Source organism: Brienomyrus brachyistius, chromosome 10 (assembly GCF_023856365.1).
Source record: "Brienomyrus brachyistius isolate T26 chromosome 10, BBRACH_0.4, whole genome shotgun sequence".
Classification (NCBI taxonomy): Eukaryota; Metazoa; Chordata; class Actinopteri; order Osteoglossiformes; family Mormyridae; genus Brienomyrus; species Brienomyrus brachyistius.
In genome coordinates this window covers 3,156,347-3,180,655 of record NC_064542.1, presented here as the reverse complement: position 1 = coordinate 3,180,655, position 24,309 = coordinate 3,156,347, and the positions used below count along the sequence as shown (strand labels likewise).

Below are 24,309 nucleotides of genomic sequence, written 5' to 3'. Positions count from 1 at the left end.
TATATTAATTATTTTTGGCTTTGCTGTGGTTCAGAAACAATACAAGGGTTAAAGACAGCAGGCCATCATCAAAACCTCAACCTACAGTATATACAGTATTTGCAGTTTTGAGAGGAGCAGCTAATGAACACTGACATCAACCATGTAATTCAATTTTAAACATCACCAAACAAATATAAATACATTTCAAAGTATTACTGTGCAAAATATTATGATGATTATACTTGTGAGACAAAACGAGGACGAGAGGTTTGATGCTCAGACTCAAAGTTTACATGCAAAAAGTCAATCACCCAAGGCCCTTAGGTGTAGGAAGGACAGGTGACATTTGGTATTTTACCTATATGACTCCAAAACACTAAGCACAGCTCTGCTGACCAGAGCCCTGGGCCCTCGTCTGGCTGGGAGAACTACATTCTACATCAACTCTTCTGGGTAAGTAGCCCATATATAACAGGGGGAACTCAGACAATAGAAAGCAGAATCCAAAAGCCCACAGAAAGCAAAGGGCTTGGAGCACCACAGTCCGATCTGCATGTCTGCTTCTATTAACTTAAGAGGAGCATCAATACATGGTAATTTATAGCTGATTATCTTAAATAGAAGACAGAGCCCAAAAGTAAATGTATCCATCCATCCATCCATCCATCTATCATCCATCATTTAAAAAGAATAAATGTTTGTGACGTGTATAAATTGAAACAAAAATATCATTAAAGAAAAATAAACAAATGTAGCCTAAATAGGGATTTCAAATTGTGTTAAGCATGTATTCTCACCTCATCGGCCCAAATCTCATGTCCCACTATGTCTTTCTTTGCATGTTGCAGCGTCTGTGTTCCAGAAGCATCCAGACTGATGACGCTCTGACTACACGGTCTGCCGTATTTCAGGTCACTCCTCCTGGAGTCAGTCGTCCCGCAAACGTCGTAATTGTACACATGTCGAAGAGTTCCTGTACCTCCGACGTCTGCGTAAAGCGGTGGGTAGTACGGGATAACTGGGAGATTCCCACCGGATTTATAAAACATCCTCTCATGTCTCCACCTGTAGCACTTTACTGACAATATGGTTATGATGGAGACAATAAAGAGGAAGGAAACTACAGCCAAAGCCAAAATTAAATAAAAAGTCAGGTCGTCATTGTAATCCCTGTCGTGCGTAAAATCTGTGAATTCCGAGAGTATTTCAGGGAAGCTGTCCGCCACCGCCACGTTAACGTTGACTGATGCTGAACGAGGGGGCTGTCCGTTGTCCTCAACTACAATAGTTAACTTTTGCTTTACAGCATCTTTATCACTTATGGGGCGAATAGTTCTGATTTCTCCATTCTGTAAGCCCACTTCGAAGAGCGCCCTCTCTGATGGCTTTAGTAGTTTATATGAGAGCCATGCATTCTGTCCGGAGTCCACATCAACAGCCACGACTTTAGAAACCAGATAGCCGACTTCTGCTGAACGTGGCACCATTTCAGCCACCACAGATCCACTGGCATATACTGGGTAAAGGACTTGAGGCGCGTTGTCATTCTGGTCTGTAATAACGATGGTAATAGTCGCGTTACTGCTAAGTGGCGGGGAGCCTCCATCCTGTGCCTTGATATGAATCTGTAATTCTTTAATTTGCTCATAGTCAAACGAGCGCATGGCGTGGAGAGCGCCATTCTCTGCGTTGACTGAGATATAAGATGATGTTAATATTCCATTAATTTCTGTGTCCACGAGAAAGTATGATATATGCGCATTATTGCCCATATCTGCATCGCTGGCTTTGATGGTAAATATGGACGCCCCCACTGCGTTATTCTCCATAACATGAGCAGTGTATGTCTTACGTTCAAATGCGGGCGCATTATCGTTGATGTCAGACAGTTTTAGAGTTAAGGTCTTGTTAGTAGAATATGAAGGTGAGCCTTTATCCACAGCCGTGATCGTTATATTATACGCTGGAACTCTCTCGCGATCTAACAAATTGTCAGTTGTCAGTGTATAAAAATTAGAAGAAGACGATGCAATTCTAAAGGGTAAATGTGGATTAATTGAACAAGTGACTTCTCCGTTTTTACCGGAGTCCAAATCTTTTATATTGAGCAGTGCTATAACGGTACCCGGTGCGGAGTTTTCGGGTATAGGACTAGAAAAAGACATCAGTGTAATTACAGGTGCGTTATCATTCACGTCGGTAATTTCAATAAGCACTTTACAGGAATCAGTGAAGTCACCATGGTCTGTTGCTTTTACATTTATTTCATATTGCCTAGATTTTTCAAAATCTAGCGCTCCGCTTACCGTTATCTCACCGGTAAAGGCGTCTATATGAAACAGATCCGTAACACTAAGACCTGAAAACGAATATCTCACCTCACCATTTATTCCTTTGTCTGCATCGCTCGCACTGACTTTTAGAACTGCTGTGCCTTTAAATGCATTTTCTGCTAACTGTGCTTTGTATACTGACTGGCTGAAGACCGGAGCATTGTCGTTTGCATCTGAAACTATTACGACTATTTTCATTGTGCCAGACTTCTGTGGGCTTCCTCCGTCAAACGCGGTGAGGATGAGATTGTGCTCCTCTTGTTTCTCTCTGTCAAGCGCGGTCTGAAGCACCATTTCTATATACTGTGCACCGTCAGGACGGGACTGCTGATTTAATATAAAATTGCCGGAAGAACTGAGTTTATATCCCTGAAGACTGTTTACTCCTATATCAGAATCTTCGGCGCTTTCCAAAAGGTATCGAGCCCCTGAACCGATCAGTTCACTGATATTTAACTGTATCTCATTTTTGGCAAAAACCGGAGCATTGTCGTTAATGTCTGTTATTTCCACATCTATACGATGCAGCTCCATGGGATTCTCCAGAATGATCTGGAAGTGCAAAGAACACGAAGGCACTGTCCCGCAAAGCTCTTCTCTGTCTATTCTTTCTCTCACATTCAACGTCCCTTTATCAGTATTCAGACCGATATACTCACGACCATCTTCCGTAAAAACACGAGCTCGGCCAGATTTCATGCGCTGTATATCCAGACCGAGGTCTTGTGCGATATTCCCCACAAACGAGCCTTTCACTATCTCCTCTGGAATAGAATAACGGACTTGTCCATAAACATCATATGCGACGTAAACACACAGGAAGAGAATCTGTAGATGCCATTTCCTAACGTGACCGATGTTCCCAGCAATGACGAGAAAACAAAGAAATATCATGCTTCTGATATAGGCCTACAATAAAAACGTTTTTATATAAGCAAGAAGAGTATTCGATATTTTTATATTTATATATTCCAGATGTGGTTATGAAAAAAAATCAAATGCTACAGAACAACTACGATTTTGTACTCCCAGTCTGGTGTATTGGGAGCGCTTAATACACGCAACCGTCCTCCGTGTCTCTTATGGAAAGTATATAAGGGAGGGCCACGGGCGAAGGGTTTAAACCTCACACAGCGATCAACAGCGGCACACAGAGCACTGAGATAAAACTACACTTCATATTCATATTCAACAAGAAACTTTATTTCAATTATGATTGAAATATATACGATAGAAAGTCTTTGAACCACAACAGCAAAAGAACAAGGGTGTTCTAGAAATTACCAATCTTTTGTCAGATTACTGAAACCCGTTTTTGTTTTAATTTGGTACACTGTGTCATCACCTGGTTGCTAGGTGATTTTGATTCCACTGAATCTCACATCAATAACCATACTGATAAAGAACCATCCATCCATCCATCCATTTTCCAAACCGCTTATCCTACTGGGTCGCGGGGTAAAGAACCACACAATATATTTTATATGTTCACTTTATTAGATTATTCTTACTCTATCCAATTACTCCTTAAAGGTTTATACCAATGGTGTTGGTAGTCGTTTTTTTTTGTTGTGGGGGAAGGGGGGGGTTGCCCCCCGAAATATACATTCAACCCGCACTGTCTATTGCTCACTTCTTTTTTTCTAATGATTCCCTCATACAAACCGATGAACAATGATAAACTTACTGAACACCAGGACAAAACCAAGTGTCTTCCACTGCCTCCCACAATTAGCAGATCAAAAAATTACTGACACTCTTATGGGATGTTCTGACGGCCGCCTAGGGTGGGGGGGGGGGGGGGGGGGACTTGCCAGGCAATTTCACTTTGCATAAGGTGTACAGTGATGCCCACCTAGGACTCCGCACTGACTAGGTCTGTCACTGCTTATACTAGGGCACCCCATACAGAAACATGATCGTTAGTCTCCTCCGTCCTTGAATGCTAATGGATCACCTGTAGCTCATCGGCTAGGTTTAATTACCATGGTATAAAAGCACCTGGCATTCAATTACATGCTGAATGTTTCACCATGCTGAGTGACAGTGTTCTGGCTGCTGTATTGCTGTATAAGATTTCTGCTTTTCAGAAACTGTTGCATTTTTTGTTATCTAGATGTGAAGAGTTTACTTCTGAATTCATTACTACCACATGCAGTAGTTCAAAGAGGAATCAGTACCAGGATGAAAGTCAATCTACAATATACATTTACAGTGTAATGTTCCATGAAACAGCAGCAGATGAACAGGTATAGCAGATAAATACCAAATTAAGATCAACCATACATCCCTTTTTAAGTATCAATAAAGAAAACTGAAAACATTTTAAAATATTATCATGGAATTTTTGAAAATATCTTGATGATTAAACCTGAGATAAAAAGAGGACAAGAGATTTGAATGAAGTAATTAAATAAAAAAATAAATGTTATAAAAAGATCACCCAAGGGCCTTAACTGCACGTGGGGATGGAGTTATATAACATATAACCTATCGGGTTCCAAAATACTATCTACAGTCCCGACTACCAGAGTCCGGGGCCCTCATCTGATTCTGACCTCATTCTTCATTAACCCTTCTGGAATAAGGAGCTGATGGACAATGTGAAGACATTTGAGAACAAACTTTTACCCGATAATGGCAAAGAGGGCTGGATTTTCTAAGACCGATAGTGGACTTCAGGAAACAGAAAGGAGCACAGAGCCCCATCACCATCAATGTGCCTGCTGTGGAGAGAGCGGGCAGCTTCCGCTTCTTTGCATGAACAGTCCACACGAACAAAACAGTGAAGAAGGCGCAGCGTCTCTTCTTGCTCAGGAGTGAAGAGGTTTGGAATGAGCCCCCGCATCCCTTAGAATGACCCCCGCATCCCTTAGAATGACCCCCGCATCCCTTAGAATGACCCCCGCATCCCTTAGAATGACCCCCCGCATCCCTTAGAATGACCCCCGCATCCCTTAGAATGAGCCCCCGCATCCCTTAGAATGACCCCCGCATCCCTTAGAATGACCCCCGCATCCCTTAGAATGACCCCCGCATCCCTTAGAATGACCCCCCGCATCCCTTAGAATGACCCCCGCATCCCTTAGAATGAGCCCCCGCATCCCTTAGAATGACCCCCGCATCCCTTAGAATGACCCCCGCATCCCTTAGAATGAGCCCCCGCATCCCTTAGAATGACCCCCGCATCCCTTAGAATGACCCCCGCATCCCTTAGAATGACCCCCGCATCCCTTAGAATGACCCCCGCATCCCTTAAAATGAGCCCCCGCATCCCTTAGAATGACCCCCGCATCCCTTAGAATGACCCCCGCATCCCTTAGAATGACCCCCGCATCCCTTAAAATGAGCCCCCGCATCCCTTAGAATGACCCCCGCATCCCTTAGAATGACCCCCGCATCCCTTAAAATGAGCCCCCGCATCCCTTAGAATGACCCCCGCATCCCTTAGAATGACCCCCGCATCCCTTAGAATGACCCCCGCATCCCTTAGAATGAGCCCCCGCATCCCTTAGAATGACCCCCGCATCCCTTAGAATGACCCCCGCATCCCTTAGAATGACCCCCGCATCCCTTAGAATGACCCCCGCATCCCTTAGAATGAGCCCCCGCATCCCTTAAAATGACCCCCGCATCCCTTAGAATGACCCCCGCATCCCTTAGAATGACCCCCGCATCCCTTAGAATGACCCCCGCATCCCTTAGAATGAGCCCCCGCATCCCTTAAAATGACCCCCGCATCCCTTAGAATGACCCCCGCATCCCTTAGAATGACCCCCGCATCCCTTAGAATGAGCCCCCGCATCCCTTAAAATGACCCCCGCATCCCTTAGAATGAGCCCCCGCATCCCTTAGAATGACCCCCCGCATCCCTTAGAATGACCCCCGCATCCCTTAGAATGACCCCCGCATCCCTTAGAATGACCCCCGCATCCCTTAGAATGAGCCCCCGCATCCCTTAGAATGAGCCCCCGCATCCCTTAGAATGACCCCCGCATCCCTTAAAATGAGCCCCCGCATCCCTTAGAATGACCCCCGCATCCCTTAGAATGAGCCCCCGCATCCCTTAGAATGACCCCCGCATCCCTTAGAATGACCCCCGCATCCCTTAGAATGAGCCCCCGCATCCCTTAGAATGACCCCCGCATCCCTTAGAATGACCCCCGCATCCCTTAGAATGAGCCCCCGCATCCCTTAGAATGACCCCCGCATCCCTTAGAATGACCCCCGCATCCCTTAGAATGACCCCCGCATCCCTTAGAATGACCCCCGCATCCCTTAGAATGACCCCCGCATCCCTTAGAATGACCCCCGCATCCCTTAGAATGACCCCCGCATCCCTTAGAATGAGCCCCCGCATCCCTTAGAATGACCCCCGCATCCCTTAGAATGACCCCCGCATCCCTTAGAATGACCCCCGCATCCCTTAGAATGACCCCCGCATCCCTTAGAATGAGCCCCCGCATCCCTTAGAATGACCCCCGCATCCCTTAGAATGACCCCCGCATCCCTTAGAATGAGCCCCGCATCCCTTAGAATGACCCCCGCATCCCTTAGAATGAGCCCCCGCATCCCTTAGAATGACCCCCGCATCCCTTAGAATGACCCCCGCATCCCTTAGAATGACCCCCGCATCCCTTAGAATGACCCCCGCATCCCTTAGAATGACCCCCGCATCCCTTAGAATGAGCCCCCGCATCCCTTAAAATGACCCCCGCATCCCTTAGAATGACCCCCGCATCCCTTAGAATGACCCCCGCATCCCTTAGAATGACCCCCGCATCCCTTAAAATGAGCCCCCGCATCCCTTAGAATGACCCCCGCATCCCTTAAAATGAGCCCCCGCATCCCTTAGAATGACCCCCGCATCCCTTAGAATGACCCCCGCATCCCTTAGAATGACCCCCGCATCCCTTAGAATGAGCCCCCGCATCCCTTAGAATGACCCCCGCATCCCTTAGAATGAGCCCCCGCATCCCTTAGAATGACCCCCGCATCCCTTAGAATGACCCCCGCATCCCTTAGAATGAGCCCCCGCATCCCTTAGAATGACCCCCGCATCCCTTAGAATGACCCCCGCATCCCTTAGAATGAGCCCCCGCATCCCTTAGAATGACCCCCGCATCCCTTAGAATGACCCCCGCATCCCTTAGAATGAGCCCCGCATCCCTTAGAATGACCCCCGCATCCCTTAGAATGACCCCCGCATCCCTTAGAATGAGCCCCCGCATCCCTTAGAATGACCCCCGCATCCCTTAGAATGACCCCCGCATCCCTTAGAATGAGCCCCGCATCCCTTAGAATGACCCCCGCATCCCTTAGAATGACCCCCGCATCCCTTAGAATGAGCCCCCGCATCCCTTAGAATGACCCCCGCATCCCTTAGAATGACCCCCGCATCCCTTAGAATGAGCCCCGCATCCCTTAGAATGACCCCCGCATCCCTTAGAATGACCCCCGCATCCCTTAGAATGACCCCCGCATCCCTTAAAATGAGCCCCCGCATCCCTTAGAATGACCCCCGCATCCCTTAGAATGACCCCCGCATCCCTTAGAATGAGCCCCCGCATCCCTTAGAATGACCCCCGCATCCCTTAGAATGACCCCCGCATCCCTTAGAATGACCCCCGCATCCCTTAGAATGAGCCCCCGCATCCCTTAGAATGACCCCCGCATCCCTTAGAATGAGCCCCCGCATCCCTTAGAATGACCCCCGCATCCCTTAGAATGAGCCCCCGCATCCCTTAAAATGACCCCCGCATCCCTTAGAATGACCCCCGCATCCCTTAGAATGACCCCCGCATCCCTTAGAATGACCCCCGCATCCCTTAGAATGAGCCCCCGCATCCCTTAGAATGAGCCCCCGCATCCCTTAGAATGAGCCCCCGCATCCCTTAGAATGACCCCCGCATCCCTTAGAATGACCCCCGCATCCCTTAGAATGACCCCCGCATCCCTTAGAATGAGCCCCCGCATCCCTTAGAATGACCCCCGCATCCCTTAGAATGACCCCCGCATCCCTTAGAATGACCCCCGCATCCCTTAGAATGAGCCCCCGCATCCCTTAGAATGAGCCCCCGCATCCCTTAGAATGACCCCCGCATCCCTTAGAATGACCCCCGCATCCCTTAGAATGAGCCCCCGCATCCCTTAGAATGACCCCCGCATCCCTTAGAATGAGCCCCCGCATCCCTTAAAATGAGCCCCCGCATCCCTTAGAATGACCCCCGCATCCCTTAGAATGACCCCCCGCATCCCTTAGAATGACCCCCGCATCCCTTAGAATGAGCCCCCGCATCCCTTAGAATGACCCCCGCATCCCTTAGAATGAGCCCCCGCATCCCTTAGAATGAGCCCCCGCATCCCTTAGAATGACCCCCCGCATCCCTTAGAATGACCCCCGCATCCCTTAGAATGACCCCCGCATCCCTTAGAATGACCCCCCGCATCCCTTAGAATGACCCCCGCATCCCTTAGAATGACCCCCGCATCCCTTAGAATGACCCCCGCATCCCTTAGAATGAGCCCCCGCATCCCTTAGAATGACCCCCGCATCCCTTAGAATGACCCCCGCATCCCTTAAAATGAGCCCCCGCATCCCTTAGAATGACCCCCGCATCCCTTAAAATGAGCCCCCGCATCCCTTAGAATGAGCCCCCGCATCCCTTAGAATGACCCCCGCATCCCTTAGAATGACCCCCGCATCCCTTAGAATGAGCCCCCGCATCCCTTAGAATGACCCCCGCATCCCTTAGAATGAGCCCCCGCATCCCTTAGAATGAGCCCCCGCATCCCTTAGAATGAGCCCCCGCATCCCTTAGAATGACCCCCGCATCCCTTAGAATGACCCCCCGCATCCCTTAGAATGACCCCCGCATCCCTTAGAATGACCCCCGCATCCCTTAGAATGAGCCCCCGCATCCCTTAGAATGACCCCCGCATCCCTTAGAATGACCCCCGCATCCTCAGGACCTTTTAATGCTGTGCCATCGAGAGCATCCTTATAGGATGCATTACTGCCTGGTACAGCAACAGCCCCGCCTACAACCACAAAGCTCTGCAGAGAGTGGTGTGGTGTTCTGTGTATTATACGAGGTGAGCTTCCCTCCCTCCAAGACACCTACATCACGAGGTACCTGAGGAAAGTGAAACTCTGCAGAACTCTGACCATTAAATATGGACACCGACATTCAGCCATTTACCAAACATTACATATGATGATCTTCTGCACATTATTTAACTGTACATTCTTATTGCACAACTGCATACACTTTTGTACATACATAGTTTTGTCATATGTCTTATGTGTTATATATTTATACTTATACTTTGATTGTTAATTCTTGTCATTCTACGGCTGCTTCAGGAGGCTGTGCACACAAGCGTTTCACTCACATGTATAGTACCTGTGCACTGGTGACAAGTGACGTGACAATAAATGTGACTTGATTTGATTCGATGGTTGCATTCGGTCATATTATAGTTATTTACACCGACTAATTAGCAGCAAGATACCTTGTACTACTAAAATGTATTCAGTAATTTGCTTTCTGAGTTGGTGTGTGTGTATGGGGGGGGGGGGGGGGGGGAGATCTCTCCTAGGGTCAGACCCAGTCATGCATCCATCAATCTTATAACTGTCTGGTGAGTAAATCGCTGTGATGCTTTGATGCTTAAATTCAAACATGAAAGCTTCCTTAAGTAAAATAAACAAAATATGTTACCTAAACTGCTTGAAACGAGATAGACAATGTAACACGCATAATCTTAAAACAATTCTCACCTCATCGTCCCAATTCTCATGTCCCACTATGTCTTTCTTTACATGTTGCAGCGTCTGTGTTCCAGAAGCATCCAGACTGATGACGCTCTGACTACACGGTCTGCCGTATTTCAGGTCACTCCTCCTGGAGTCAGTCGTCCCGCAAACGTCGTAATTGTACACATGTCGAAGAGTTCCTGTACCTCCGACGTCTGCGTAAAGTGGTGGGTAGTACGGGATAACTGGGAGGTTCCCCCCGGATTTATAAAACATCCGCTCACGTCTCCATCTGTAGCACTTTATGGATAATATGGTTATGATGGACACTATAAAAAGGAAGGAAACTACAGCCAAAGCTAAAACCAAATAAACGGTCAGGTTGTCATTGTAATTATTGTCATGTGTCATGTCACTGAATTCTGAGAGCACTTCAGGGAAGCTGTCCGCCACCGCTACGTTAACGATGACTGTGGCTGATCGAGACGGATTTCCGTTGTCCTCCACTATAACTGTTAGTTTTTGTTTCACAGCATCTTTATCGGTAATGTGTCGTACAGTCCTGATCTCCCCATTCTGTAGGCCGACATCAAACAGTGGTTTGTCTGTGGCTTTCAAAATTTTATAAGAGAGCCAGGCATTTTGTCCAGAGTCCACATCAACAGCCACGACTTTAGTAACAAGGTAGCCAACCTCTGCTGATCGAGGTACCAGGTCAGCCACCAGAGAACCTCCAGTGTGTACTGGGTAGAGAATCTGAGGGGTGTTATCGTTCTCGTCCAGGATAAATATTTTAGCAGTCACGTTATTGCTCAGCGGAGGTGATCCTCCATCTTGTGCTTTTACGCGAAACTGAAAATCCTTTATTTGCTCGTAATCCATGGAGCGCACAGCGTGAACCACGCCTGTGTCGGAGTTAATAGAAACAAAAGATGAAACCGGCACCCCGTTTACAGATGAATCATCCAATATATAGGAAATTCGAGAGTTTTGGTTCCAGTCTGCATCACTGGCTTTTACTGAGAATACCGAGAGCCCAGGTACGTTGTTCTCCAATATATATGCGTCATATGAACTTTTGACAAAAACCGGCATATTGTCATTCACATCTGATATCTTTAAGTTTAAAATGACACTGCTGGAAAGTGAGGGGATTCCTTCATCTGCGCAGATCACGGTAATGTTATATTCTGACTGTGTTTCTCGATCCAATGAAAATGCGGTAACCAGGTTGTAGAAATCATTTCCCGTTGATCTGATGCTGAACGCATGGTTTTCATCAATCAAACAATGGGACTTTCCGTTATTCTCAGAGTCAGGGTCCTGCACTGTCAATATAGCCACAATAGTGTCTTGGGGGGAGTCTTCAGGAATTGATTTTGATTTCGACAAAAAGTTAATTAAGGGATTGTTATCGTTAACGTCAATAACATCGACTATTATTTTACTTGAATCGGAGAGCCCTCCGTAATCCTTCGCTTCAATGTCAATTTGGTAATGTTTGGCAATTTCATAATCAATCTTACCAACTAATCTCACGTCTCCACCTAAATCATCGATCCGAAATAATTCTGGTACACCGTCTAAACTATTTGAAATAGAATATATTACTTTACCATTAGTACCTTCATCTGAATCTGACGCGCTTACTATCGTTAAAACGGTACCTTCTGGGGAATTTTCTGTTATTGTCGCCTTATAAACAGACTGTGTAAAAACAGGAGCGTTGTCATTGGCGTCGAGTACGGTAATATGTATCTGTGCAGTACCTAACATCGGCGGATCGCCACCGTCCGTAGCTGTTAACAACAGCGTATGTTTATCCTGCATTTCTCTGTCAAGCGGTTTCTGTAAAACCATTTCCACTTTTTTACTTCCATCCGACTGACTGTGTAACTTCAGTGTAAAATAATCTTTTGGCTCAAGAGAGTAAGCTTGTAGGTCATTAACACCTACATCCGCATCCACTGCCTTTTCCAGGACGAATCTAGCTCCGGTAACAGCCGACTCGCTTATTTCGAATGTAAATTCGCTCTTTTTGAACACAGGAGCATTGTCGTTGATGTCTGTAATTTCTAGTATAAATCTGTACAATTCCATTGGATTTTCTAAAACGATTTGAAAATTTAATACACATGGTGTTGTTTTCCCACATAGCGATTCACGATCAATTCTATCCTTTATAAGGAGGACCCCCCTTTCTCTATCCAACTCGATATATTCAGTACTGTCCCCAGTATATATCCGGGCGTTACCAGATTTAAGTCTTTTTACATCTAATCCAAGATCTTGCCTGATATCACTCACTAATGACCCTTTCCCCTGCTCTTCTGGAATAGATAAACGGACCTGTCCATAAACAGAAAGGAGAGAAAGCAGAAACATAAATGCTACTTGCCAAGACGTGGATTTTCCCGACATTTTTCCGAATCCTCAAGATCCCAAAACACAAAATTGTTAGTGTTAAAAGTGAAGGATATGGCAATTTAAATTTAAATCCTTGATTGGAGTTGAAGGATGATAGGAAAAATGCATTTCGCTGTATTCCCGAATCCTGCACGAAACATTGTTCTGTAGCTGAATAATGCGCTCCGCTTATCCTTCTCTACAATATCAGGAAAATAGGGGGAGGTACTGTTCAGATCACAAAACAGCAGCACCCTGATCAACAGCGTCACATTGAGCTCATTGATGGAAGTGCAAACATAAATTAGGGTAATATTTAAACTAGATATATCAATGTAAAACGCCTTCAATTAGGAACCAGGAGAAATATTACGAACATTATCATGAAATCCAACCATCCATGTTCTGTAGCCGCTTGTCCTGATGCACGTGGAGGGAGCTTCAGGTGCAAGGCAGGGAATAACCATGATGGGATGCCAACCCATCGCAGTGCTGGCACGCACGGACTCAAGCGCGCGCGCGGGCACACACACACCATTCACATGCACATTCACATCTACGTACAATTTTGGTCACTTCATTTCCTCTTAATATATTTTTGGACTGTGTTGAAAAACCAGAGGAAAGTACACCAATTAGTAAAACAAATATTTTTGTAAACACATAAACAAACCGTCAAGTCGTATAAAGTGAATAGGAATTACCTGTCGGTTTCAGGGATAATTTTAATTATTTTAATACATTACATAACGCAAATCAATCAGAAGGGTAAAGCGATAAATCAAATATTGCCGTAAACCGAATAAAAGTTTCTGCGTTTTATATGTAATGACACAGAATTCTGAGAAATAACACTCACAGTCTACAAAGTAGCCTGGAATGTTTTCATTAAAGACTCATGGTACTTTGTTCTGCACTGGAATTCACCCAAAGACATTTTACTTATAAGACGAAAGGTATAATTGCTAAAATAAGCGTAATGTATAATCCGAAAAAAAATGTGACTCACCTGATGCTTACCACCCTCACTATCTTTTTCAACGTGCATCAGTGTCTGTGTTCCACTGGCATCCAGACTGATGACGCTCTGACTACACGGTCTGCCGTATTTCAGGTCACTCCTCCTGGAGTCAGTCGTCCTGCAGTCCTCATAATTATACACATGCTGAAGAGTTCCTGTACCTCCGACGTCTGCGTAAAGCGGTGGGTAGTACGGGATAATTGGGAGATTCCCACCGGATTTATAAAACATCCTCTCATGTCTCCACCTGTAGCACTTTACTGACAATATGGTTATGATGGAGACAATAAAGAGGAAGGAAACTACAGCCAAAGCCAAAATTAAATAAAAAGTCAGGTCGTCATTGTAATCCCTGTCGTGCGTAAAATCTGTGAATTCCGAGAGTATTTCAGGGAAGCTGTCCGCCACCGCCACGTTAACGTTGACTGATGCTGAACGAGGGGGCTGTCCGTTGTCCTCAACTACAATAGTTAACTTTTGCTTTACAGCATCTTTATCACTTATGGGGCGAATAGTTCTGATTTCTCCATTCTGTAAGCCCACTTCGAAGAGCGCCCTCTCTGATGGCTTTAGTAGTTTATATGAGAGCCATGCATTCTGTCCGGAGTCCACATCAACAGCCACGACTTTAGAAACCAGATAGCCGACTTCTGCTGAACGTGGCACCATTTCAGCCACCACAGATCCACTGGCATATACTGGGTAAAGGACTTGAGGCGCGTTGTCATTCTGGTCTGTAATAACGATGGTAATAGTCGCGTTACTGCTAAGTGGCGGGGAGCCTCCATCCTGTGCCTTTATATGAATCTGTAATTCTTTAATTTGTTCGTAGTCAAAAGAGCGCATTGCGTGGAGAGCGCCATTCTCTGCGTTCACTGAGATATAAGATGATGTTAATATTCCATTCATTTCCGTGTCCACGAGAAAATAGGATAAATGCGCATTATTGCCCGAATCCACGTCGCTCGCTTTAATGGTAAATATGGACGCCCCCACTGCGTTATTCTCCATAATATGAGCAGTGTATGTCTTACGTTCAAATGCGGGCGCATTATCGTTGATGTCAGACAGTTTTAGAGTTAAGGTCTTGTTAGTAGAATATGAAGGTGAGCCTTTATCGACAGCCGTGACAGTTATATTATACTCTGGAACTCTCTCGCGATCTAACACATTGTTAGTTGTCAGTGTATAAAAATTAGAAGAAGACGACGCAATTCTAAAAGGTAAATGTGGATTGATTGAAGAAGCGACTTCTCCGTTTTTACCGGAGTCCAAATCTTTTATATTGAGCAGTGCTATAACGGTACCCGGTGCGGAGTTTTCGGGTATGGGGTTAGAAAAAGACATCAGCGTAATTACAGGTGCGTTATCATTCACGTCCATTACTTCAATAATCACTTTGCAAGAGTCGGTTAAGTTTCCATGGTCTGAAACTTTTATATTCATTTCATATTGCTTTGCTTTTTCAAAATCTATTTGCCCCGTTAGTGTTATCTCGCCGGTAAAGTAATCTATAGAGAAAATATCAGTAGCACTGCGTCCAGAAAACGAATATCTCACCTCAGCATTCACTCCTTTGTCTGCATCATTCGCACTGACTTTAAGAACTGTACAGCCTATTGAAGCATTCTCGGGTAAATGCGCTTTGTACACTGGTTGGCTAAAAACGGGAGCATTGTCGTTTGCATCTGAAACCATTACGACTATTTTCATTGTGCCAGACTTCTGTGGGCTTCCTCCGTCAAACGCGGTGAGGATTAGATTGTGCTCCTCCTGTTTTTCTCTGTCAAGCGCGGTCTGAAGGACCATTTCGATATACTGAGTACCATCAGGGCGTGATTGCTGTTTAACTATAAAATGGTGAGTAGGACTGAGATTATATCCCTGGAGGGTGTTCATTCCTACATCAGGGTCTTCGGCGCTTTCCAAAAGGTATCGTGCTCCGGAGCCGACTAGTTCACTTATGTATAATTGTAAATCCTTTTTGGCAAAAACCGGAGCATTGTCGTTAATGTCTGTTATTTCCACATCTATACGATGTAGCTCCATAGGATTCTCCAGAATGATCTGGAAGTGCAGAGAGCACGGAGACACTGGGCCGCAAAGCTCTTCTCTATCTATTCTTTCTCTCACAACCAGCGTCCCTTTATCAGTATTCAGACCGATATACTCACGACCATGTTCCGTAAAAACACGAGCTCGGCCAGATTGCATGCGCTGTATATCCAGACCGAGGTCTTGTGCGATATTCCCCACAAACGAGCCTTTCACCATCTCCTCTGGAATAGAATAACGGACTTGTCCGTAAACACCGTTTGCGACGCAAACACACAGGACGAGAATCTGCAGCTGCCATTTCCAAATCTGACCGAAAATGCCAGCAGTAAGGAGCAAACAAAGAAATATCATGCTTTCGCAATAAAACAACTTGATATAATCAAGAAAAGCATCCGATATTTGTATATCGTGTTGTTTAATAAAACGTGTTGTTTAATAAAAAAAATATATAATAAAAGTACAAGAACCACTGCAATGTTGCGTCCGTGATCAGAGCTCTGAACACAGGCAACCGTCCTCTGTGTCTCTCATGGGAAGTATATAAGGGAGGGCCACGGCGGAAGACTTTAAACCTCACACAGCGATCAACAGCGGCACACAGAGCACCAAGAAAAAATTACATTCCACAACATCCTATTCAAATTTCAAATGTTGCAGAAACAGCTGGCAAGGAAAATTAATGGATGCATGGAGAGATGGATAGCTGGATGAACTGGACCAAAGCTGTCTGAAGATGTGGCCTTTCTCAAAGTTATCAAAAAAAAACCTAGTGGTAATTTATTGGCCTGTCAGTATGATGAAAGTAATGTCATTAAACAAGCAAAATGGGGCGGCATGGTGGTACAGTGGTTAGCACTGTTGCCTCACATCTCTGGGACCCGGGTTCGAGTCTCCGCCTGGGTCACATGTGTGCGGAGTTTGCATGTTCTCCCCATGTCATCGTGGGGTTTCCTCCGGGTACTCCGGTTTCCCCCCACAGTTCAAATACATGCTGAGGCTAATTGGACTTGCTAAATTGCCCGTAGGTGTGCATGTGTGAGCGAATGGTGTGTGAATGTGCCCTGCGATGGGCTGCCCCCCCCATCCTGGGTTGTTCCCTGCCTCATGTCCATTGCTTCCAGGTTTAGAAAATGGATGAATGGATGGACAAGTAACATGAGAATCTGTGGAGGCAGTAGATAATTTCCCTCTATTAGCAGTGTCCACAAAAATGTGAAAAACTGGATTAAAGGTCAGTCAGGTTCACATGTTACCTGGTAGCAACTGCTACAGTTGGTCTTACACCAAAAAGCCAATTATTTTATATGACAATCATGAGTTATATAAATATATGCAACTATATAAAACTTTTTCACTGTTTACTATAATAAATATTGTCAAAGGAAACATTGTTAGGCATGACACATTTTGTACCATACTCATTAAAACACAATTCATTTTATAATTTTATGTTATTAGATTTTTCCCAGTCTGACGAAAATAGTTTTCTATTTGCAAATGGTTAAATTGCATGTTACTCAGAACAACATACACATGAGTGAAGAAAAGAGCAGACATATCAAATAACAGGTAACTTTTAAGTAAATCATAAATGCAGCTAGTAAGGTGAGTTATATAAAATTCCATTTAGGACCATGTGTTAGTTATAAAAGAGGTCAGAAAGTCAGCATATTAAAATTTGAAGTTTTCAGATCAACATTAGAAAACAAACAGAAAACTCTGAGGCTGAATACATTGCCGCTTGGAAAAACTGCAGAAATATTTAATTATTTGATATATGCACTGTATGGCTCTTTAATGGCTAAGACCTATAAGGCCATTTTACAGGAAAAGGTTTACTCCATGGTGCCCTCATGATGTTCCCATATTTCCAGGTGATAATACCCTCATTAATTCTGACAAACAAAATCAAAAGTGGTTTCATGAAGACCAGGATTAAGTCAAGTGCCTTTCATGGCCTGACCGCTCACCAGACCTGAAAGCTATTTATGGAGTGTTCTAGAGCAGAATGCACTACTCTGAAAACATTCCCAGAAATGCGGTCCTGAAGGAAATGGGTGGCCCTATTCCTTATTAGGTCTTGATAATAATGTATTCTTAGATGTTTCCCTATAAGAGGCAAACTGAATATACAAATGGATGAGTTCAGAAGAAATGATCTTACTAATGAAATCAGAGAACATGTGGTGAATAAAACATTTCATTTGTAAGTAATAAGTAATTTTGACTTTTTAAGTTACAGATATATTTTATAATAATTTATAATTTATTCTTTGCAGTGTAAATGTTTTCATAATATATTGGCTGAAATCATTTTTTAATATATTCAAGGACTATTTTAAGCGACAATGACAAACATTTTACATTTTATGCTAGAGAATACCATTCATATATAATTTATGTAGTGATAAACTATAACCCCGAGGTGACATGGTGATGCAGTGGTTAGCACTGCAGCCTTACACCTCTGGGCCCAGCGTCTGAGTCTCTGCCAGGGTTCCGTGTGTGTGGAGTTTGCATGTTCTCCTGTTTCATCTGGATACTCCAGTTTCCCCCCACAGTCCAAAAACATGTTGGAGTTACCAAGTGCCCATAGGTGCGAATGTGCCCTGTCTTGTACCTATGGTCTCCAGATCTGCAGCAACCTTGAATAAGTAGTTACAGAAAACGGATAGATAATTTATAGTCCTGAAGACATCGTAATCGTACACATGCTGAAGAATTCCTGTACCTCCGACGGTGGGTAGTACGGGATAACTGGGAGATTCCCCCCTGATTTATAAAACATCCGCTCACGTCTCCACCTATCCGCCACATTAACGTTTACTGTTGCTGAACAAGGGGGCTGTCCGTTGTCCTCAACTGTAACAGTCAGCTTTTGTTTGACAGCATCTTTTTCGCTAATGGAGTGTGTAGTTCTGATTTCTACATTCTGTTTTCCAAAATGATTTGAAAATGTAATACACACGGCGTTGTTTTCTCACATAGTGATTCGCAATCGATTCAGTTTTTTATAACAAGGACCCCCTTTGTCTATCAAACTCTATGTATTCATTACTGTCCCCAGTATATATACGGGCGTTACCCGATTTAAGTCTTTTTACATCTGAACTGAGGTTTTGCTCAATATCACTTACTAATGATCCTTTAAGGCATTTCTTTTGGGACATATAACCGAACCTGTGTATTAACAGAAACCAGACAAAGGTGAATTATAAATGCTACTTGCCACGACGTTGATATTCCCGACATTTTCCTGATACCTCAAAATCGCTGATTGCATCTAAAAAATTAAGGCACAGTGAAGTTAAACTGCAATTCCAGATCGCACAGGACGAATGAGAGGAATACGTTTCACTGCCACTGTCGGAAACATTTCGATGTATTCACGAATCCTTCACATTATCTTTTGCCATAGCTGACTACTGCCTCCTCCCCGTCCTTCCCTTGAATCTCAGAATAAAAGAGGGAGATCTTTATCTGTTTAGAAAATTGCAACACCCTCATTAACAGTGTCACATAGATTCCATACAGGAAACCGCAAACACCACAAATCAAGTCAAATGCATTTGACGTTATTGTATATTATTGTAATTGTACATTTTTCTCAATAGGTGTAATAGTTACTCTGCTTACAACTGCGTCGAGGAAATATTTTACACCTTCAAAATAAAACATACAACGCAACAATATAGAATAGCATAAACATTACCCAAAAAACAATCCAGATATCCTGTACAGGAAGCTAAATGAGCCCACAACCTGAATGAGGTCTTGTCAGTGATCACATTAAGGCAGGTGAAAAGACTGCACCTAAATACGTAAAATGTCAAGTAGTAAAACGTAAAGAGAATTTAAAATGCTATTGGGAGCCAGATGGTGGATTGATGGCTCAAAACAAATAGACAGCGAATAAGCCGAAGCTGTTGACTGATGCAATGTGGCAAATCAAACAATCATGTGTAGAAAAAATGCATTTTATTCCATTTAAAAGTCTTCCCATTCGGCAGTGGTCTATATGATAAAGATTGGTCAACATTCCTGTTCGTTACCTAGAGATGCAAACTTTCTCACCGTGGCAAAAATAAAGTCTTTAAACTATTATAACACATTATTGTGCACCCCAGCTATGTGGTTACTTAGCCCCTGTACACCAGTAAAGAATCCCAAAGGGGGAAATTTAGTGAACACCCACTCCCAACACACACACACACACACACACACACACACACACACACACACACACACACATTTGTATTTGTATCTTTGTGGGGACCCTACATTCATTCCTATGGCAATTTGATTGCAGTCACAGGTTTTTATAAAAGTTAGCTTAACCTTGTGGGGACTGAAAACAATGTTCCCACAAGGTCAAAATGACAGACGATAATCACATTGTGCAGACATTAGGTCCCCAAAACGTAACATTTGCATAACCACACACACACTGCAGTGAAGTAATATTTGCAGATTTTACAACTGAAAACTCACCTGTTTCTCATGCACTTCACTTTCTTTAACAACGTGCCTCAGTGACTGTGTTCCACTGTCATCCAGACTGATGGCGCTCTGACTACACGGTCTGCCGTATTTCAGGTTACTCCTCCTGGAGTCAGTCGTTCCGCAAACGTCGTAATTATACACATGCTGAAGAGTTCCTGTACCTCCGACGTCTGCGTAAAGCGGTGGGTAGTACGGGATAATTGGGAGATTCCCACCAGATTTATAAAACAACCTCTCATGTCTCCATCTATAGCACTTTACTGACAATATGGTTATGATGGAGACAATAAAAAGGAAGGAAACTACAGCCAAAGCCAAAATTAAATAAAAAGTCAGGTCGTCATTATAATCCCTCTCATGCGTAAAATCTGTGAATTCCGAGAGTATTTCAGGGAAGCTATCCGCCACCGCCACGTTAACGTTGACTGATGCTGAACGAGGGGGCTGTCCGTTGTCCTCAACTACAATAGTTATCTTTTGCTTTACAGCATCTTTATCACTGATTGGGCGAATAGTTCTAATTTCTCCATTCTGTAAGCCCACTTCAAACAGGGGCCTGTCAGCTGCTTTTAACAGTTTATATGAGAGCCAGGCATTCTGTCCAGAGTCCACATCAATAGCCACAACTTTAGTAACCAGATAGCCGACCTCTGCTGAACGGGGCACCATTTCAGCCACTAAAGATCCACCAGTCTGTACCGGATAGAGAACTTGAGGCGCGTTGTCATTCTGGTCTGTAATAACGATGATAATAGTCGCGTTACTGCTAAGTGGCGGGGAGCCTCCATCCTGTGCCTTTATATGAATCTGTAATTCTTTAATTTGCTCGTAGTCAAAAGACCGCATTGCGTGGAGAGCGCCATTCTCTGCGTTGACTGAGATATAAGATGATGTTAATATTCCATTAATTTCTGCGTCCATGAGAAAATATGATATATGCGCATTATTTCCCGTATCCGAATCGCTGGCTTTGATTGTAAATATGGACGCCCCCACTGCGTTATTCTCCATTACATGAGCAGTGTATGTCTTACTTTCAAATACTGGCGCATTATCGTTGATGTCCGACAGTTTTAGAGTTAAGGTCTTGTTAGTAGAATATGAAGGTGAGCCTTTATCCACAGCCGAAATAGTTATAACATACTCAGGGACTTTCTCGCGGTCTAAAACATTGTCGGTAGTCAATGTATAAAAATTAGACGAAGTAGACATAATTTTAAAGGGCATGTGTGGATTAATGGAACAAGTGACTTCTCCATTTTTACCGGAGTCCAAATCTTTTATATTTAATAGTGCTATAACGGTACCCGATGCAGAGTTTTCAGGTATGGGACTAGAAAAAGACATCAGTGTAATTACAGGTGCGTTATCATTCACATCAGTAATGTCAATGGTCACTTTACAGGAATCAGTTAATTCGCCATTATCTGTTGCCATCACATCAATTTCATGATGTTTAGCTGTTTCAAAATCTAGTGCTCCGCTTACTGTAATCTCGCCGCTAAAGACGTCTATATAAAATAGATCAGCAAGAGTAAGATCAGAAAACGAATATTTTATCTGAGCATTTAGTCCTTTGTCTGCATCGGTCGCACTTACTTTAAGAACCGCAGTACCTTTAGATGCATTTTCAGGTAAATGGGCTTTGTACACGGCTTGGCTGAACACTGGAGCATTATCGTTTGCATCTGAAACTACTATAAGTATTTTCATTGTGCCAGACTTCTGTGGGCTTCCTCCGTCAAACGCGGTGAGGATGAGATTGTGCTTCTCCTGTTTTTCCCTGTCCAGCGCGGACCGTATCACCATTTCTACGTAACGAGCACCATCAGTGCGGGATTGCTGTTTTAATACAAAATGGTCACTAGGACTGAGGTTATATCCTTGAATGGTGTTAACTCCTATATCAGGATCTTTGGCGCTTTCCAAAAGGTATCGAGCTCCTGAACCAGTCAGTTCACTAACGTTTAATTGTAAATCCTTTTTGACAAAACCAGGAGCATTGTCGTTAATATCTGTTATTTCTACATCTACACGATGCAGCTCCATCGGATTCTCCAGAATGATCTGGAAATGCAGAGAGCACGGAGACACTGGGCCGCAAAGCTCTTCTCTATCTATTCTTTCTCTCACAACCAGCGTCCCATAATCAGTATTCAGACCGATATACTCATTACCGTGTTCCGTAAAAACACGAGCTCGGCCAGATTTCATGCGCTTTATATCCAGACCGAGGTCTTGTGCGATATTCCCCACAAACGAGCCTTTCACCATCTCCTCTGGAATAGAATAACGGACTTGTCCATAAACACCGTTTGCGATGCAAAAGCACAAGACGAGAAACTGCAGCTGCCATTTCCAAACCTGTCCAATGTTCCCAGCAGTGACGAGGAGACAAAGAAATATCATGGTTTCGTAATGAAACAGAAACCTCTTTGTATTAATAAGAAGAGAATCCGATATTGTTGTATATCCACTGATTAAATATAAGAAAAACACAAGAATCTCTGCTGATCTGTTGTATTCCACGCGCTGAATACACCCATCCGTTCCCTGCGTATTATGTGAGAGTACATAAGGGGGGTCCCGGGCAGAAGGCTTTAAACCTCACACTGCGATCAACAGCGGCACTCAGAGCACTCAGCAAAAACTGCAATTCTTCATATTGTACTCAAAATTTATCATTAAATATATGGTTTTACATGTAAGTAAATGCCCAAAGTCACAATAGGGTTTGAATAATTGTGTTGTCGGAAAAAGTTACATTTTTCATTGCTAACATTTTTCAATTCAGTTGATTCTTTCAATAATATCCCAGTACAGTCATACTACATCATTACACTGGTTATTTCCTCAGTTTTCTTCCTTTCTGCCTTGTAGGTCTATTTCATAAGGACAGGCCCATGCAATATAATACAGTGCCATCTGAAGCTAAATCTGTTTAAACTAAAAAAACATGAAGTTAAAAGTAGCACAGTACCAGTAGGGGTTGAAGCCAATGTGAAGCATTGGGCAAGCTTCACTAATGGTGCTATTCCCATAGCAAGGGGTATGTAGAGCTCCGTGTAAAGTCATTATTATTAACGGGCTGAGAATCCGATGAAATTGTTGAAAACCATCATTCATCAGCAACCTCTTAGTGGTGTAGAGATAGCAATGAAAACTGAAGTAAACACAATTGCAGAATTTGCCAAAGGTGAGATTCTACAAAAAAGAACTCTTCTAAATTATACAAAATCTGATCTCACACAAAGAATGTCATTCATTTAATAATAACTTTTTGAGTAATATACGGAACATAATCATCAAATTAGTCAGAAAAACTTTTGATGATTTATGATTTTGAATTTTAAAAAATAAAGGATTTTTTCTCCCAGCTAGAGTGCAGCTCATACTGGCTACATTGGAAAATTATGAAAATGATGAGACCAGAGAGAACATTCCAGTGTAGTCAGTTTAATCAGCACAAAATTAATTTCCTTTAAAAATTCTACAAACGTGCATAGTAAAATTATCACAATTTTAAATTTATATTATGTTCTTATATCATTTTAAATACTGAAATATCAGGACTTGCATAAACAATTAGCTCATTAAGGTCCAGTTGGATATGTCCAGTATATGCTGGTTGCTACTGGATGCCTTTTATTTTGTGTATTTCCATTCATTTTTATTGTATATTAGTACGTCTTTGTAGTATCAAATGATTGTTTCATTGTAGCATATTACCACCTATATTCTAACTGCTTATCCTCATCAGTGATACAGGTGAAACTGCGGCCTACCTCAGATAGCATAGGACACAAGGCTGGGGTACAACCCAGACAGTATTCTACTCCATCCTGAGAGCCCGCACACACACACACACACACACACGCAGATATACACACACATGCAGATACACACACACAATTATACATGACGGGCAGATTAGCTTGTCATCAGATTACAGGTGGAAACTTGTGTGACATAAGGACATGAAAACTTCCAACGAACAAAGATGAGACCAGATATGAATCCCCAACACTGGAGCTGTGAGGCAAAAGTACTAATACTGAAATATAGGGTTCGATATACAGCATAGCTCATATTATAGTATAGTACTGAATCTAGATTTACAATGCTTCAATGATAATAAGACGTGAGACTGAATGACACCATGGAGAGTTCCAGTCTTTTTCCGGAAGATCAAACTCTCTACAACTGTCAGGTCACCCGAATTGCTGCTTGAAATGAGCTGAAAGGCA

At 43.6% G+C, this 24,309-nt stretch overlaps 2 protein-coding genes and 1 pseudogene across 30 annotated transcripts in view; all 3 read right to left on the bottom strand.

The window, feature by feature from the left end:
* LOC125750548 (protocadherin gamma-C5-like) overlaps positions 1 to 24,309 on the bottom strand; it is a 221,901-nt gene that overhangs the window by 78,247 nt on the left and 119,345 nt on the right. For 3 of the 29 annotated variants that reach the window (XM_049028509.1, XM_049028538.1, XM_049028551.1), the window contains exon 1: positions 13,490 to 15,960. The exons of 17 other annotated variants lie outside the window; for them this stretch is intronic. In XM_049028509.1, coding sequence (XP_048884466.1) covers positions 13,490 to 15,910 — 2,421 coding nt within the window. In that variant the 5' untranslated portion in view covers positions 15,911 to 15,960. Of the gene's footprint in view, positions 1 to 779; positions 3,488 to 10,098; positions 13,008 to 13,489; positions 15,961 to 24,309 lie in introns of those variants that run through there. 9 more of the 29 variants (XM_049028514.1, XM_049028542.1, XM_049028515.1 and 6 more) reach the window with 8 other exon arrangements.
* LOC125750553 (protocadherin gamma-A5-like) overlaps positions 1 to 24,309 on the bottom strand; it is a 94,500-nt gene that overhangs the window by 31,570 nt on the left and 38,621 nt on the right. The window lies entirely within an intron of this gene.
* On the bottom strand, positions 20,076 to 22,711 carry LOC125750562 (protocadherin gamma-A11-like; annotated as a pseudogene).